The sequence below is a fragment of the Sceloporus occidentalis genome, unplaced genomic scaffold (assembly GCF_023333645.1).
Source record: "Sceloporus occidentalis isolate IW3139 unplaced genomic scaffold, rSceOcc1.0.p SCAF_55, whole genome shotgun sequence".
In the NCBI taxonomy this organism is placed as follows: Eukaryota; Metazoa; Chordata; class Lepidosauria; order Squamata; family Phrynosomatidae; genus Sceloporus; species Sceloporus occidentalis.
This window is the reverse complement of record NW_028317035.1, coordinates 1,428,449-1,445,313: the sequence shown is the minus strand read 5'-3', so window position 1 is coordinate 1,445,313 and position 16,865 is coordinate 1,428,449. Positions and strand designations below refer to the sequence as shown.

General features: G+C 37.6%; 1 protein-coding gene across 1 annotated transcript in view; it reads left to right on the top strand.

Annotated features, from left to right (window-relative positions):
- The first annotated feature begins 9,458 nt into the window (after positions 1–9,458).
- The window catches only part of DHRS11 (dehydrogenase/reductase 11), a 116,797-nt gene continuing 109,390 nt past the window's right edge, over positions 9,459–16,865 (top strand). Inside the window, exon 1 of the mRNA XM_089492261.1 lies at positions 9,459–9,590. Within this exon, the coding sequence (XP_089348387.1) occupies positions 9,459–9,590 (132 nt within the window). The remainder of the gene's footprint in view (positions 9,591–16,865) is intronic.

Here is a 16,865-nt window from a genome sequence, read left to right as displayed (position 1 = left end):
ACCTGCCTGTGCCACCTTTGCCCCTTTAAGTAATCTGCCTGTTCCACGTCTGCCTATTTAAGTAGCCTGCTTGTGCCACCTCTGCTACTTAAGTAGCCTGCCTATCCCATTTCTGCCCCTAAACACTTATAACATTCACTTACTCACTCATTTATTCATTCATTCACGGGTCCGGGTGACGGCGAGCAACACTGGGGCCGCGCAGATGTCTATGCGGGCCAACGGACACCTAATGCAGGCCTCCAGTTTACCATTGTGGCTACTCCTCACTGCGTGAGGAAATGTAGATTCACATTGTTCAAGCTCCACTGCGGAAAGCTGTGAGCCTGCGTTAGGTGGCTGTTTTTCCCAGTAGGTGGCACCCCCCTGATGAGTGGCACCAGGGGGGCTTCCCCCCCACCTCCCGCTTAGGTATGCTACTGGGTGCGACCCTTTGCTAATTCCCCACCCACCAACTACAGTAGGTGCTGTGCAGGAAGTGTGCTAGTACAAACACATCAAGGCAAATGTGATATACTCGCCTCCAATCAGTACAAGCTCTAGCTCGGAAAATGCTGTTGGCAGGTATCTGTTCAGACCTATGTTATGTGTGGAAAGCGGTCCCATTACTTTCAAGCAGCCAATCAGTGGCAGGAAATGTAAGACCATTGAGGAGGAGGGTAGCTCCTTCTGCAGAGCTCCTGCTTCTGTGTCAGGTGCATGTCTTTTTTTATTTTACAGTATTGTTCCTTTCTGAAGAATGCATATTAAAGTACTTTAATATGTATTCTTCTTTACTGGGGCTGTCAGGGACATTAAACTGACCATATAAATAAATAACAAGCTTGTGTTAACAATCTTTACTAACTTCAAGGAGAAAATAGCACCCAACTTTAAAAAAAAAAGGTGACAAATGTCACCATTAAGTAGGATCATTGTGTTCATCAGGTAAAGGAGGCTTTTCCAGACATTCATTCTAGTTTATTCTCGTTCACTCACCTGTCTTTTCTGCCTTTTTGCATAGTAATAAAACTAATTTGCTGTGCAGTTTAGAGCTTTTTTTTATCACCCTGACAAGAAATGTGATAATTAAACAGTAACCTACATGTACCAGATAAATCATGTTCACAACGATTGATGATAAAGCAACTATTCTCCATTGTGAAATAAGTCTCCTGAGAATGCACATTTCCAGTACTACAACTCTAGTCCAACACATTTAGTGCAAGAAAAAATGTATGTCAAGATGCAGGATATTTTCAAGAGCAATTATTTTTTTTCTGCGAGTGCTCAGCTGTAAAAAGTAAATGTGGCACCAATCTTACAACAGTATTAGGAATTAAAGAAGAATACCAGAATCTATTTTGCTTAGTAGCAGTATATTGAGGTGCCTTAGAGGTATACGTACCAAGGACCTATGTCTGGGGTGTCCAAGTTTTTTCTGCAGTGGGCCACTTCATCAGAATTGTACGCGTGCGCGGGCCGCACTCATTTTTCGGATTCTGGATAAGTTAAAATGAAATAGTTCATTTATTTTAGGGATACACCGAAATGAAAATTCTGGACCAAAACCAAAAATTCAGCGTTCACTTAGCCGAAACTGAAAATTACCCCCCCACACACTTTTAAAAAAAGTAAGTTGCACACCAAAATTGTACAAAAAATTATATATTATGATTGTTAACAGCAATCTCAGGCATACCCAGATTTCAGCATGTACTGGTTGGCTGTACCAGTATTTTTGGTCCAATTTTAGTGTTAACCACACTTTTATTAAAAGTAACACACCACAATTGGATAAAAAAATCAACAATATGACTTGGCATGATAGGAGTGTGATTGCTAACAGCAAACACACTCGTTTTATACCCAGGCAACCAGTAAATGCTGGAACCTAGACATGATGGGACTGTGATTGCTGCTAGCATATTGCTGTTAGCAATCACACTCCTATCATCCCAAGTCAGCCAGTACATGCTGGTACAGGGTGGCTGTAAGTGCAGACCCCATACTGCTGGCAGCATCAATACACAAGGAGGGCAGCTAGCCAGGTTTCAGCATATACTGGCTGACTTGGCATGATAGGAGTGTGATTGCTAACAGCAAACACACTCTTTTTATACCCAGACAACCAGTAAATGCTGGAACCTAGACATGATGGGACTGTGATTGCTGTTAGCAATCATACTCCTATTATGCCAAGTCAGCCAGTACAGGGTGGCTGTAAGTGCAGACCCCATACTGCTGGCAGCATCAATACACAAGGGGGCAGCTAGCCAGGTTTCAGCATGTACTGGCTGACTTGGCATGATAGGAGTGTGATTGCTAACAGCAATCACAGTCCCATCATGCCTAGGTTCCAGCACTTACACATCCATGCTATCACACACACACTAGTGATGTCCGGATCATGAACGAATCGTTCATTTGATCCGGTTCTTTTTAGTGATCTGCATGAATCGGTTCACTAGACTGAACGATTCATTTGTAGTGGTTCAGTCTGTGAATCATGCAGCTGTAACCTGATCCTAGAGCTGTGAGTCATCTGCAGAGCACTCAGATACAGACTCTGGGGTCAGGTTACAGCTCATTAATTCATACAGGAACGATGACTCATAGAGTCGTTCAAAGAGTCGAATGATCCGAAGAGTCGAATGATCCGAAGAGTCGAATGATTCGAATATTACAGGGATCCGGATCTTACAAGGATCCAAATCTTACAGAGATTCGAATCATTCAGAGAATATTACTGATACCATACTTTTATAAATAAATACATTAATAATGTTCACACTGCCCCCAGGATTTAGATTCCCCTGACTTGGCCCCCCTTTACCTATAACTGCACCTACAGTTAACTTTATTAAATTAATTAAATTTTCCCTCAGTCATCAGCATAAAATTAACCCCTAATACCCCATCAACCATAACTGCCCCTGAAATTAACCGTAAAGATCCCATTAACCATAACGGCCCCTGAATTTAACCCTAAAGACCCCATTAGCCATAACGGCCCCTGAAATTAACCCTAAATACTCCATTAACCATAACTGCCCCAGAAGTTTTTCTGAAAGGGCTGGTAAGGGGATCAGTTGTCCCTGAGACATAATTTCAGATATTAACTGAAGACCAGTATTTGTCCACTGAGCAAGGGAAATGTTGTCAATAGTTTTTTCTAACATATCAATACTCAATGAATCTATCAGTTTTCCTTTAATATCTAATCTTTTTTTAATGCGTAACCACTCTGGTATGATTCCCTCTAAAACCAAATTTTTCCCTTGGATCTGATTTAGTATATCTCTATCTTTTATAGACCATACTAATTTATTGAGGTGGATATTTCCCAAAGCATTTTGTTCTATTATATACCATCTTTCTTTTTTAATAGTCTGTTGATATATTTTAGTTATATGTAGCAAAATACTTGCCTCATATAAATGTTTTATCAAAGGGAATCCCATTCCACCATTTATGGGTTTAGCACCCAATAATTTAAAATTTATCCTGGGAATTTTCCCTTTCCAAACGAAATTTATAAAGGTGGTATGAATTATTTCCAACCAACTCTTTGGGATCTTTACAGGAAGCATCCGAAACATGTAAATCCATTTCGGAGTTAAATAAGCTTTTAGCGTGTTAACTCGTCCCCACCATGAGAGATCTGTTTTTCGCCATTCTCTGATGGATTCAGAAGATGTTTTTAAAAGACGTAAATAGTTTTTTTCGACTAAATTTTCCAATTTATCTGGGATACAGATCCCTAGATAATCAAATTCCGTCGCCTTTGTATTCAATGAGTAACTAGCTATAAGTCTCTGGACCAGATGGGGTTTCATATTTTTAACTTGCGCGATGGATTTGTTCATATTTAACTTATAATTCGATACCTTACTATAATTTTCTATTTCAGAAAGAAAAGAAGGAAATGAAATCAATGGATCGGATAAGAAAATAATCACATCGTCTGCATAAAGAAGTAGTTTATATATATTGTAATCAATTTCAATGCCCTTAATTTTATGATTATTTCTTATCTGGATCTCAAGAGGTTCAAGAGACAAAATGTATAGAATAGGTGACAATGGGCACCCCTGACGGGTGCCATTTTGGAGATCAAACCAGTCTGAGCAAAAACCAGAGCCCACTACTCGGGCACTAGGGTTCAAATATAGAGCACTTATTGCTGTATACATCCAGTTAGAAATAACAAAATGTCTTAAAATTGCTTTGAGGTACCCCCAACCGACTCTATCAAATGCTTTTTCTGCATCTAATGACAGGGTCAGAAGGGGGCACCTCTTTTTTTCTACATAATCCAATATATCCACCAAGCATCTAATATTATTTGCCGAATCTCTGCCGGGCACAAAGCCCACTTGATCCGGGTGTATCAGATTTTGCAAAATTGGTTTTAATCTATCCGCAAGTAATGACGAAAATAGCTTTGCATCCACATTTATTAATGATATTGGGCGATTTTATGTCTTCAGAATTTTTATCTTTTTTTAATATTGGTAGAATATTGGCCTGTAGGAATTCTTTTGGACAAATGCCTGTAATCGTAATTTCATCAAACATATCTAACAATCGATCTATAATGTCTTTTTTAAAGGTCTTATAAAATAAATTTGTAAATCCATCTGGCCCCGGTGTTTTATCTCTTTGTAGTTTATCGATTAATAAACTTAATTCTTTTTTTTGCAGCGGCCTATATAATGCTTCTCTCTGTTCTTGATTTAAAGCTGGAAAATCTATTGATTTTAAATATGTCTCTATATCTGCCTCATTAGTTTCAGATGGTATATTATATAATGAATTGTAATAAAGTCTGAACCCCTCTGCAACATCTTCAGGAGACATTCGTATATTCCCTTGTGTTACAATCTTCGTAATTCTTTCTTTAGCCCTTTGTTTTTTAAGTTGATTTGACATTAGTTTATCCGGTCTGTTACTTTTATGGTAGAATTTTAATTTCAGTTTTTCCATACAATATCTAGTCTTTTCCAGTTCTTTCTGGTTTATTTTATCTCTAAGACTTACAATATCTTTTATACAGATTTGTGTAGGATCCAATTTAAAATCTTTCATCAGATTATATTAAGACACATATAGCTCGTTTAACGATTTCTCCCGACTTGCTTTCATATTTTTCTTAATCTTAATAAAAAAGCCTCTGGCAACCGCCTTATAAGTACACCATCGTATCCCTTGAGATGTTTGACCTGCTTTATTTTCTTGAAAGAAATTTTTTGTCATTTTAGAAATCAATTCTCTATTTGTTACTGAAAACAAAAGCGAATCGTCCGACCGCCATGTCGTACAAGGAGTTGGACCCCAGATATCCTTAAGGTCAAAAAAAATAAGGCTGTGATCGGACCAGATGTTCTCCCTCAATAGTATCCGTTCGACTTGGTTTATTGCGCTAAGATCTCCAAAAATCATATCAATTCTAGAAAATGTCTTATGTACATTTGAATAATGTGAATAATCTCTGAGAGAGGGGTGATTTACTCTCCATATATCATAAAGATTAATTTTATTCATAATATTACAAAAGGAATTGGTTCTCTTTTTTAAATTTTTATTAATATGTTTATGTTTACCAATTTCTTTATCCAATGTTACATCCATTACGCAGTTAAAGTCTCCTGCAATAATAAGGATCCCTATTTTTATTTGTTCGACTTTATCCAATATGGATTTAAGATATGTAAGGGGCTCTTTGTTAGGAAAATAAATATTGACTAAGGTATATTTTACGTTATTTAATGTACCTACCCATATCAAGTAACAAGCATTTACGTCTTCTTCTACATATGATGTTTCTATGCTAATGTTATTTGAAAAAGAAATCGCTACCCCTCTTTTTTTTATCTTGCAATGAAGCATGAAAAGTATGTGGGAAGAATCTTCCCCCCCACCTTAATTTATCAATAGCCCTCCAGTGCGTCTCTTGAAAGAACGCTACATCAATCCTTTCTTTCCTTAGACACAAATAGACTCTACTACGTTTTTCAGGCGAGTTTAGACCCTGTGTATTAACCGAAACACATTTAAGACCCATTTAGGTGAAAGTAGAGAAAAAAAGTTTTCTGGTCTATCACAGCGGCCCTAACCCATCTGCCAAATCTATGACCCCCCTCTGTTTTTCCGCCTAAAACCCCAGCTGCATCTCTCCAACCACAAAAAACATTTACCAAATCACAAATATTGATAAAGGCCATAAGCCCATATAGGAATAAGAAACATCTATGTATCTCCTTCCATAAACCATTTATATACCTATTATAACATGTGAAAGACACATATTGAAAAAAATTACTCGACCAGTATGGTCCATAACCAGAACAAATATAGACACAAGAAAACAAAACAGAAATGCACCTAGAAGTGCATCTTAACATAAATAGACTAAACAAATGCATCAAAGTGGTAATAAAATTATCAAGATGCATACTTAGGTTCCATTGAACCGAAAAGAGGAGTAAAGATGGGAAACCTTGTTGGAAATATTAATAAGCACTAAATCCGGTGGGTTATAAGTCTTACATTGCGGCCAGCAAAAGACCATTTATTTATTTATGAAATTTGAATGCTTGATTCTATTTTGAAATTGCTCATTCCTATTGCAAATTTGCTTCCTCAATCTCGATAACGAGTTTTTATAAGTAAAGCATTATATAAAGATGCAGTATCTAAAATGTTTATTCATTGTAATAATTACGCCAAAATTTATCAATACTTTATTGGACTAATTAGACCCAACTTTTGGGGATAGCCTAAAGAATTGGAGTTAAATTGGAATCATTATCCCTAAATATTTCCAATTAGCTCCCAAATCTATTCCGGTTTTACCTCCTTGGTCTCAATACAAAGCGTATCTGAATATATAGAGAATATCAAAACATTTTAATTATAATACTCAGTAACCATAGATATCAAAAGAATAATTATACTTTCGCTGCATAATCAATTGAGACCGATTTTATAAATTCGACTAATCTAATGATTCCCCGAACAAAAAATAGTATATATATCAGTATACATACAGAGTCATAGATGTCAGTTGGTCCCAATATTATCCTTTGAAACTATCGCTTATATCAAGAAATAAACAATTTTAATTTAAACGACTTACAATAGCGAAGTAATTGGTACCTAATTGAAATAAAAAAAAATAAAAAAATAAAAAAAATTAATTTTAAAAGTTGTTCATTTCTATTACAAAATTACTTCCTCGGACACAATACTAAAGTTGTATAAATGGAGCGTTGTATAAAAATGCCATATCTAAATTACATATTCCATGTGGTAAATACACCAAAATGTATCAATAAATTGATAAAATAACATTGTGTGAAAATCCTGTATATTAGATGCATCCCAATTAAATGGATATCTTAGTAAAAAAATGTAGTAAAGAGTAAATTCTTTAAAATATCCTATGCAAAATATTACTAATATTAAAGACTTTCCAAGTTTGCCGAAGTTGTCCTCAGTGAAGTGCTTATATATATCTGCAGTCTATACATCAGTCAGTTCTATTTTAAAGTCTATTGAAATTCCAACATTATTTTAATAAGTGCTTATGTGTATAGAGTGTTTACAAAATCAAATATTTAGAGTAAAACACTCACAGAAATAAGAGTTTATAATGCAAAATATTAGTGTGGGAGTGTGTTAATAAGTATCAAACCAACATGAAGAGTTTATATTGTTCTTAAATAACAATCATTCCTTTTTTAAGGTCTTTTATAGTGCATATATATAGGCATATAAGAGAAAAGGATATTTAAAGAAATATAGCGGTTAATCCGTGACATAAGAGTGCTTATGTGTATAAACATATAAGAGAATAGAATATTTAAAGTGATGAAACAATTAGTGCAGAATATTGAAGTGAGCCACTGAAAAAAAAGGGGAAGGGAGAGAAAAAAAAAATTAAAAAAAATAATAATAATAATATAATATATAATAAAAATAATAATAATAAAAAAAAAATTATATATTTTAATTAATAGAGTAAACCGATTTTTAAATAGGCTAGAGTTAGACATGTGTCTAAAAATGCTCATCAATCATTCTTTAACTTTAATCAGAATTTTGGAGGGGAAAATATTTGACAGACATCCCTCATTTAATTAAGTAAGGCACTTTTGTTAAAGAATTCAGACTTGGGTGGATTAAGTTAAGCCTTACATAGTTACTAATTTTGTAAATATATTAAATGTTTTTCTTTATTTGAATCAAATTGTGTTAGATAAATTGGAGCTAAAAGCCAATGTTTGTTATAAGTTCATGTGCATGTACTTTAAATAAAGGTATAGCATAAAGAAAAGTATAAAATGGGTGCACAACCCAAGTTCTTGAGATTTTTGAATTCTGTGAATCCTTGCTAGTAATTCATTTTTTTATCGGGATGCCTGTGCTCAACAGGGAATGTTCAAAAATGTTTTCCTGCCACCCTCAAGGACTGTAATTGTGCACATACAAAATGATATAAAATATATATCCTCTAAGTTCTTCTTGGACCAACAGCAATGTTGAATTTAATAGACTTGTGTTTTTTTCAACCTAAATTAGACTTGCTATGTCTCTTCTGAGACTTTTGAGCAATGTTCCCTCTGAGATGTGTGCCTGTTTGTATATGTACACTATAGGTATACTTGGGTATATACTATATATGCAGTGATATACATACCTTGGGTCAGGCCTAGGATAGCACCCCCAGCCATCATCTTCACTGCGGAGCACAATTATATGATGCAAAACTTCAAGGCGCAATGTGTGTTTGAAGGTCCTACCTTATTACGGCCCATTGAGCAGCGGCCGCCCCCCAGACTTGCCGCCCTAGGCCACAATAGGTCATTGTGAGCACATATGTATGAAGTGCAGTTTAGTTGGGGTTTTAGGGACCGCAGAGGTTGGTTCAGATAGAATAAAGAAATACAATACAAACAGTTTGTAATACACATGGAATCACTCATTCTTACAAAGAATCTGTACAGGATCCTCTTTCTGAAACTATAATATATATATTTTTTTTAAATGTGGTTTTGAGTCACCTTGAACTGTACAAATACTCATTGTCATAAGTTTGTGTGAGACGTGTAGTCCTGTTCACATTACAAGCTGCATTCCATGTATACACTCACGCACAAAATATCACCAATTATAAAACGTACCTAACCAGAGTTAATATTTAATTTAAAAGCAGACATGTCCGCGAGTGGGAGGGACAAGCGAATAATGAATAAAAGGTTGTGGGCAGGGGGTTTAGCTTTGACAGAATGAGTGTACGCCGGAGGGAGGAGTCTGTGGGGTGGATGCAGGAATAAAAGAAAAAAAAGACCGCTGTAGCAAATAAAGGCGGGCTTAACAAGCGAAAGGCTGAGTTATTGAACTGGTGAACCGCAGCTGGGGCGTTCCAAAGGCTGTTTGACAGGGACTGTGCCGTGATTATCTACGAGGGGAACATGGAGCGTTGGAAGGATCGAGTGGCTCTAGTGACCGGAGCTTCTGCCGGTATCGGGGCAGCTGTGGCCCGGGCACTTGTCCAGCATGGCATGAAAGTAGTGGGCTGTGCAAGGAGCGTGGATAAGATAGAGGTTAGTAACCTGTCAGACCTGCCTCTAAGGGCAGTCGCAGTGCTCTTTGTTAGAACTCCTTATCGGAAACCTAGAAAGAAGACACAGCATTTATCCTTGCAAGACGATGTGGGCTTTAATCTGTTAAAACTGACGGGGCTCTTTTGTCTGCTTCGCCGGTTGATCGGCTGTCATATGATAAAGCATGCAACGTTGAAATCATTCTTTCACTTTAAAGAACCACATACAGATGTTGCGTGTCTTTTTCATTCCCAACATAGACTGCAGCATATTCAAACTGTATATAATGATTGAGATGAGGGGTCATTCTTGCAGATATTTCAAAATAATGTTAAGAAATGGACTGCTTTCCCGAAGCTGATCTGAAAATCATCTTGACACTTAAATAAGTGGCCTTTTACCGTTAACGTTGCCAAAAACAATTTATGTTCTTGTGTGTGAGTGAGATTCCAGGGGAAGCAATATTCTTTTGCACTCTCCACTATCTGCCGCTATAGGAGGCTGCTGCTCGGAAAGAACTCGGGGAATGCATGTGCATAGCAAATATCTTCCCCTAGCAGGTTCAATGTCATGTATTTACTGTCCTGTCACTTGCAGATAAGCTACTACACCCAAGGCTTTATTAAGTACAAAATAGTGTAAAATATACAGTTAATAGTACATGTCACCAAGCAATTGACAAAAAGGTGTTTGTGTGTGTGTGTGTGTATATATATATATATATATATATATATATATATATATTTTAACATGTAGTAGATAAACATCTAGTTTTAACTAAGTTACATGTATGGTCCTTAAAAGACAATTGACCAAGTTAGACATATATTTTCTTATGTACACTGGCATATGGAATGTTTTCATCTGACATGACAACTACATTGAAACATATTCAGAACTTGTGGCAAAATGAAAAATGTCATCAGCTATGTAGCTTGAAGGGCCTCTTCAACCCTAAACCGAGGAGAAATGCTATTTTGTGTCATAAACTCAATTTTTTCTAACGTTCAATAAAAGTTTGGGGGTTGTACTTTAATTTGAATTTCACACTAACATTCCACAAAAAATATCTTAGATTTTGGTGGATAAAGAGACTTTACAGAGTTGTCTCCGCTTCTGTTTTTAACATATATATATATATATATATATATATATATATATATATATATATAAAACATGACCTTTTTTTCTTTCATATTGTATGTATATATTTTATATACTGAAAGTCATTCCATGTGGTCAAAAACTGAGACCTGCTAGCTTCTCTGCTGACTGTTCTTATGTCAAAAACTGCTGAGGTGTTTACTCTGCACTTTGTGATATATAAAAGAAGCCTGCTGCTCAGGGTATCTATGCATGCCACCAATGCATGTACAGCCATGCATATAAACATAGAATACATTTATTCCTGACCACAGATAAGAATAATTCGGCCCATTTAATCTGCCCACTTTTCCTGATGTAAGACTCAAGTCTTAATCAGTACTTGATCTTGTCAGATCCATGATAGCTTTATGCCCATCCCATGGATGTTTAAATTCTCTTTCTGCAGGGCTCGACAAACCCCTGCATGCACCTCACGTTACCGGTAGCCAGATTCATGATGGCAACCCAGCAAAACCCATCATGAATCGGGTGTAGTGGATGCCGTGAGGCGCCCAGCAGGGTCACAAATTGCATGCTATGTGGCCCTGCTGGGCGGCTCGCGTCACTCGCTTTACGTGCAGGAAAACAGTGTGCTGGATTTGCAATGGCAGAATATAGGCAACGGTGTGGCAGGTGAGAGGGGTGTATAGTACTGTGTCAACATCAGTGTGTATGTGTATACTTGTGTGTCAGAGTCAACTTATAAATTTGTAGTGTTAGTGGGAGAATCCGTGTGTATATGTCCATAGTGTTAGAGTGTTTATTTTTATATATGTATGGTGTTAGCCTGTGTGTGTGTGTGTGTGTCAGCAAAACCCATCATACAGTGCCTCATACAGTGTGTGTATTGGTATATGGTGTTAGTATGTGTGTACATGGGATCAGAATGTTTTTACTAAAATATTGTGGGGGTTAGACAAGAAGAGGGCACACTTATCAGGATATCATAAAATGCCCATGTCCCTAAATGATGCCATCAGCGGACCTTGACTTGTTTTGTGCTGTGTACTATTGTGTATAGTGTGTTGATGGAATTTATTAAAGTTGAGTGTACCACTGTAAAATAAATTAAGGTGGAAACTAGGATTATAAAGTTTTTTTTTTTTCTCCCTTGCATAGAAAAGTATTCTATGGTAAACAATATCTAATTCTTCCTTTAACCATTCATTCAATAATAACACTCCCTGAATAAGAAGTTCTACAATGCCTTCAGACTACTTGCTTTATGTTTCCTTGTATGTACTCCACGTTTTGTGCGCATGTCACCACTAGAATGGTTTAGTGGATACAAGACAACCTGTAGGCAGTGGAACCATTCAGCAACTGATGCTGCAAAGAAACCATAAAACTGAAGTATTGTGTGTGAAAAAAACCCCAAAAAAAATATTACCTCAAAATTTGACAAAGACAGTTGGTAGAATTAGTGCATGGGACATGTTAAATTCAAGCATCTGAATTACCCCAAAGTGCTTTCATAAAAATATCATTTGAAGGGGTAAATTGAAGATGTCCCAAATAGGACATGAGGGCAGGATTACCAGATCTGGCAAAATGGTTTTGTAAAGGCAATACTTGCACTTATTGGCCTATAACTTGCAAAAAAACATAAAAACAGTGGGTATTTATAAACGCAGGACAACTCTTAGATTCTGTAGTGCACAAAATGTATACAAAAAAGCATAATTCAGTTTCTCGGGTTGCTGCTAGAATAAGAATGACCAATAAGTACACAAAATAAGCAGACACCATTAATGAGGCATCTGTGCGGCAGGAGGGGCTTTAAATTACTTGAGAGTAGTGGCGATCTAAGCAATATATGGCCATATTGTGTGACTGAGTCCCCAATATTTATGCCTTAATTATTAGAAAAGGTGAGTTATCAAATGTGTATGCAGGTAATGTTTTTAAATGTTTAATGCCTATGTAAAACTAAACAATCATAACATAATTCCATGTTCTCCTGTGAAGTCAATTGTCTTTGTATTTTGCTAGGACTTCAGTGTTTTTTACCAAATGCAAATAATTTTTAGAGACGCTAGAAAATGAGGTTTAATTTTTCTGCTACCCTGCTGAAGAAACCAGTGTACTTACATGTGAATGCCAGTTTCTATTTTAAAGAGAGACTTTACTGTTCATAACAGCTTCATAAAAGTAGAATGTGTATGAAAGTAGTCCTGTGAGTATTTTAATATGCATTCTTTAAAGGGATAGGTTAGTGTCCCTGACACCCCTACTACAGAAAAATGCATATTAAAGTGCTTTGTGTTCACTGCAACTCATGCTCTTTACCCTACTACTTCGGGGATCACGCAATGCACATTACTTGACCCTCTCGAAGCCTGAGGTAATTTGCCTTAAAGCTCCCCTGCATATCATAATACCGGTACTTTGTGGTAAATTTTGAAATGTTTCAGTCTTAATCACCCTAAGGAACCTTTCATTCTAATTCTAATTAAGTTCTATGTGTAAAGCGACTAAAATAGCAGTGTCTGCGCATACGCTCTGTGCTTTTGCTCCTGGGGGCCAAGTTAATGGAGCAGATAGTGGGGAGACATTGACGAAGAAAGAAGACAGAAAAACGAGAAGAGGAAAGAAAAGAAGCAGAGCTGTGGGAGAAAAGATATGGAAACGGTTGGCGGAGACAGGGAGATATTGGGGGAGTTCGCTGCTTTGTTTCATTGGTTTTGTTAGGGATCCTTCCTCATTTTTGGATATTTAAATTAACAAAATTTGACTGTTACTAGTGGGGTACCACAGGGGTTAGTTTTGGGTCCTATTCTTTTTAATATATTTATTAATGACTTTGTAGAGGGATTGTATAGTAAAGTATCAATCTTTGCAGACGATACTAAGCTCTGTAACGTGGTTAACACAATAGAGGACAGTGCACGATTACAAATGGATCTGCATAGGTTGGAGGCTTGGGCTGGGATGTGGCAGATTAGGTTCAACACAGATAAATGTAAGGTTATGCACATGGGGAAGAAAAATCCACACTGGGGACGACTGACATAGAAAAGGATTTAGGAGTTTTAGTTAACAGTAAATTTACCTGTACCGACCAGTGTCAGGCAGCTGCTGCTAAGGCAAATAAAGTCATGGGGTGCATCAAAAGGGGCATAGATGCCCACGACAAGGAAATAATTCTACCACTGTACAAGTCACTAGTCAGATCACACATGGAATACTGTGTACAGTACTGGGCACCAGTGTACAAGAAAGATATAGTGGAGCTGGAGAGGGTTCCCGGGCAACCAGAGTAATAAGGGGAATGGGAGGACTACAGTACCCAGAAAGATTATCAGAATTAGGGTTATTTAGTTTGGAAAAAAGACGGTTTACGGGGGACTTAATAACTATGTATAAATATATAAGGGGGCAGTACAGAGATCACTCCCAGGACCTATTTATACCCAGGACTGTATCTATAACAAGGGGACATCCTCTACGGCTGGAGGAAAGAAGGTTTCTACACCAGCACAGACGGGGGTTCTTTACAGTAAGAGTGGTGAGTAGGGCTGAAACAACTAATCGATATAATCGATAATGAAAATCGTTGTCAACGATTTTCATTATCGATTAATCGAATCGATTTTTATCGATTAGAAAAATTATAATCCGACTTCAAACAGAGATCGGATTATAACACTATCACGCTGCAGGGGACCTGGATTCCCCTCACTGTCGGCCGGTCTCTCACTTCCGTCTCTCTCCCCCTCCCATACACCCTCTGACTCCTCCCCCCTTCCATACATCACTCTGCCTCTCTACCCGGCTCCGTTACTGACTTCATAGAAGCCTCAGCGTAAGTGAAGGGCAGTAACGGAGGCTGTCTGTGCGCATCGTACAGACCCCCACCGGCTGATAGAGAATCATCCTCTCTGTCAGCCGGTGGGGGTCTGCATCGCACAGACAGCCTCCGTTACTCACCTTCACTTACGCTGAGGCTTCTATGAAGCTTCAGTGAAAGTTCCTGTCAGTAACGGAGCCGGGTAGAGAGGCAGAGCGGTGTATGGGAGGGGGGAGGAGTCAGAGGGGTGTATGGGAGCCACCCTCCCATACACCACTCTGGCTCCTCCCCCTCCCATACGGCACTCTGCCTCTCTACCCGGCTCCCTGGTGTCTTGTGAACCTCCGTGGCTGACAGGAGGCAGAGTGGAGTATGGCAGGGGGGAGGAGGCAGAGTGGAGTATGGGAGGGGGGAGGATGCAAAGTGATGTATGGGAGGGGAAGGAGGCAGAGTGGTGTATGGGAGGGGGAGGAGGCAAAGTGATGTATGGGAGGGGGGAGGAGGCAGAGTGGAATATGGGATGGGGAGGAGCCAAAGTGGTGTATGGGAGGGGGAGGAGCCATAGTGGTGTATGGGAGGGGGAGGAGCCAGAGTGGTGTATGGGAGAGGGAGGAGCCAGAGTCGTGTATGGGTGAGTTATAGTGGTGTATGGGGGGTATTATGAATTTCAGGGCATATAGGGGGTATAAGGCATATCAGGGGGGCATAAAACATATCTGGGGTAAAAGGTATATCAGGGGGCTCAGTTGCATATCACTGACATATAAGAGGTATAAGGCATATATGGGGGCAGAGTGGCAAGCTGGGGGTCAGATGTGCATAACCGGGGGCAGTTTGGTAAATAAAAAAAAATTTAAACAAGGCTTTTTTCTCATAGTTTTTATTAAATATGAAAAATAGTTAACATATGAATTAATATTTACTAATAACTTTGTATTAAAACCTAGTTTGAGAAACACTGTGTTTGGGTTCTTGTAGCTTTTATTATGTCAGTAAAATAAGAAGGTGAATAGAGCGAGGCCATTGTGATAAAGAGATGAAAGTGTAAATTGTACGTTTTTTATTACATTATTTTAAATTGAAATTTAATCGATTAATCGAAAAAATAATCGGCCAACTAATCGATTATTAAAATAATCGTTAGTTGCAGCCCTAGTGGTGAGATTATGGAACTCTCTGCCAGAGGAAGTGGTAATCGTAAACTCAATAAAAGAGTTCAAAAGGAGCCTGGACGTGTTTCTTGAAAGCAATAATATTACAAGTTATGGATATTAGATTAATAGGGACAGAACTTTGATCCAGGGATTTATTCTGATTGCCATATTTGGAGTCGGGAAGGAATTTTCCCCCTGGTATGGGGCAATTGGCATCTGCTTCATAAGGGTTTTTTGCCTTCCTCTGGATCAACACAGTAGGGACACAATATGTATATAGGTTGAACTTGATGGACTTTGGTCTTTTTTTCAACCTTATGAACTATGTTACTATGTTACAACATTTTTATTAAAATTTGTGCAAATCAATATGCACAAGTCTAGTTTGCACCATTCCACCATTCTGTCAGATAAAATTGTTTGGAAGTGTATTTAAAAGGATTGCAAAAAGAACTGCATAGTCTCATCTATGTTTTGTGCCTACCAAATTGTTTGCTGATACACAGATCAAATGTTGCTGTGTTACTGATATTTAATATCTTTACATGGGACCTCTCTGTCTAAAGTTCTATGGTCCTCTTAAAACTTTATAGTGGAAAATTATCCTATTGCATGACTTGTTTATTATTGGCATTCCAGAAGACGATACCTTTCTAGTCCTTTAGAGACGTTTTAGACTTGTACCCAAGGGAAGATTAAACAGGATTGCAGTCATATGTGATAATACTGTGACTTGTGTTCTTTAATTACATATGTGTTAGTATTGTGTGCTACTCTTTGTTTAAATATTTCTTAAGGGTACTGGAGCTGCATTTAATGTTGATGTTCTGCAAACATAAGAGGTGTGTATTTTTAGCTATGTGCTCATAGTTGTATAGATCTAACGTTACTCATATTTACCAGTGAATGATGTACAAAATACCAGGGTTCGCTTATTAAAACTCTTTGACCCTTTAAAAAATTAATGCAATTGGAGCTATTTTTAAATTGGATGTTATGCAAACATAAGAGATGTTTGTCTCTTATGTTTGTCAATCTATGTTTTGTGCTTTCCAAATGATAAATAAGAATCACCAATCCTTTACTGTTAAATGCCCAATCACTATACAGGGATAAGCATCTGCTGTAATGTTAGCTGCTTTATCAAGTATAGTGCTTTACTATCTTTATCAAGTATAGTGACGG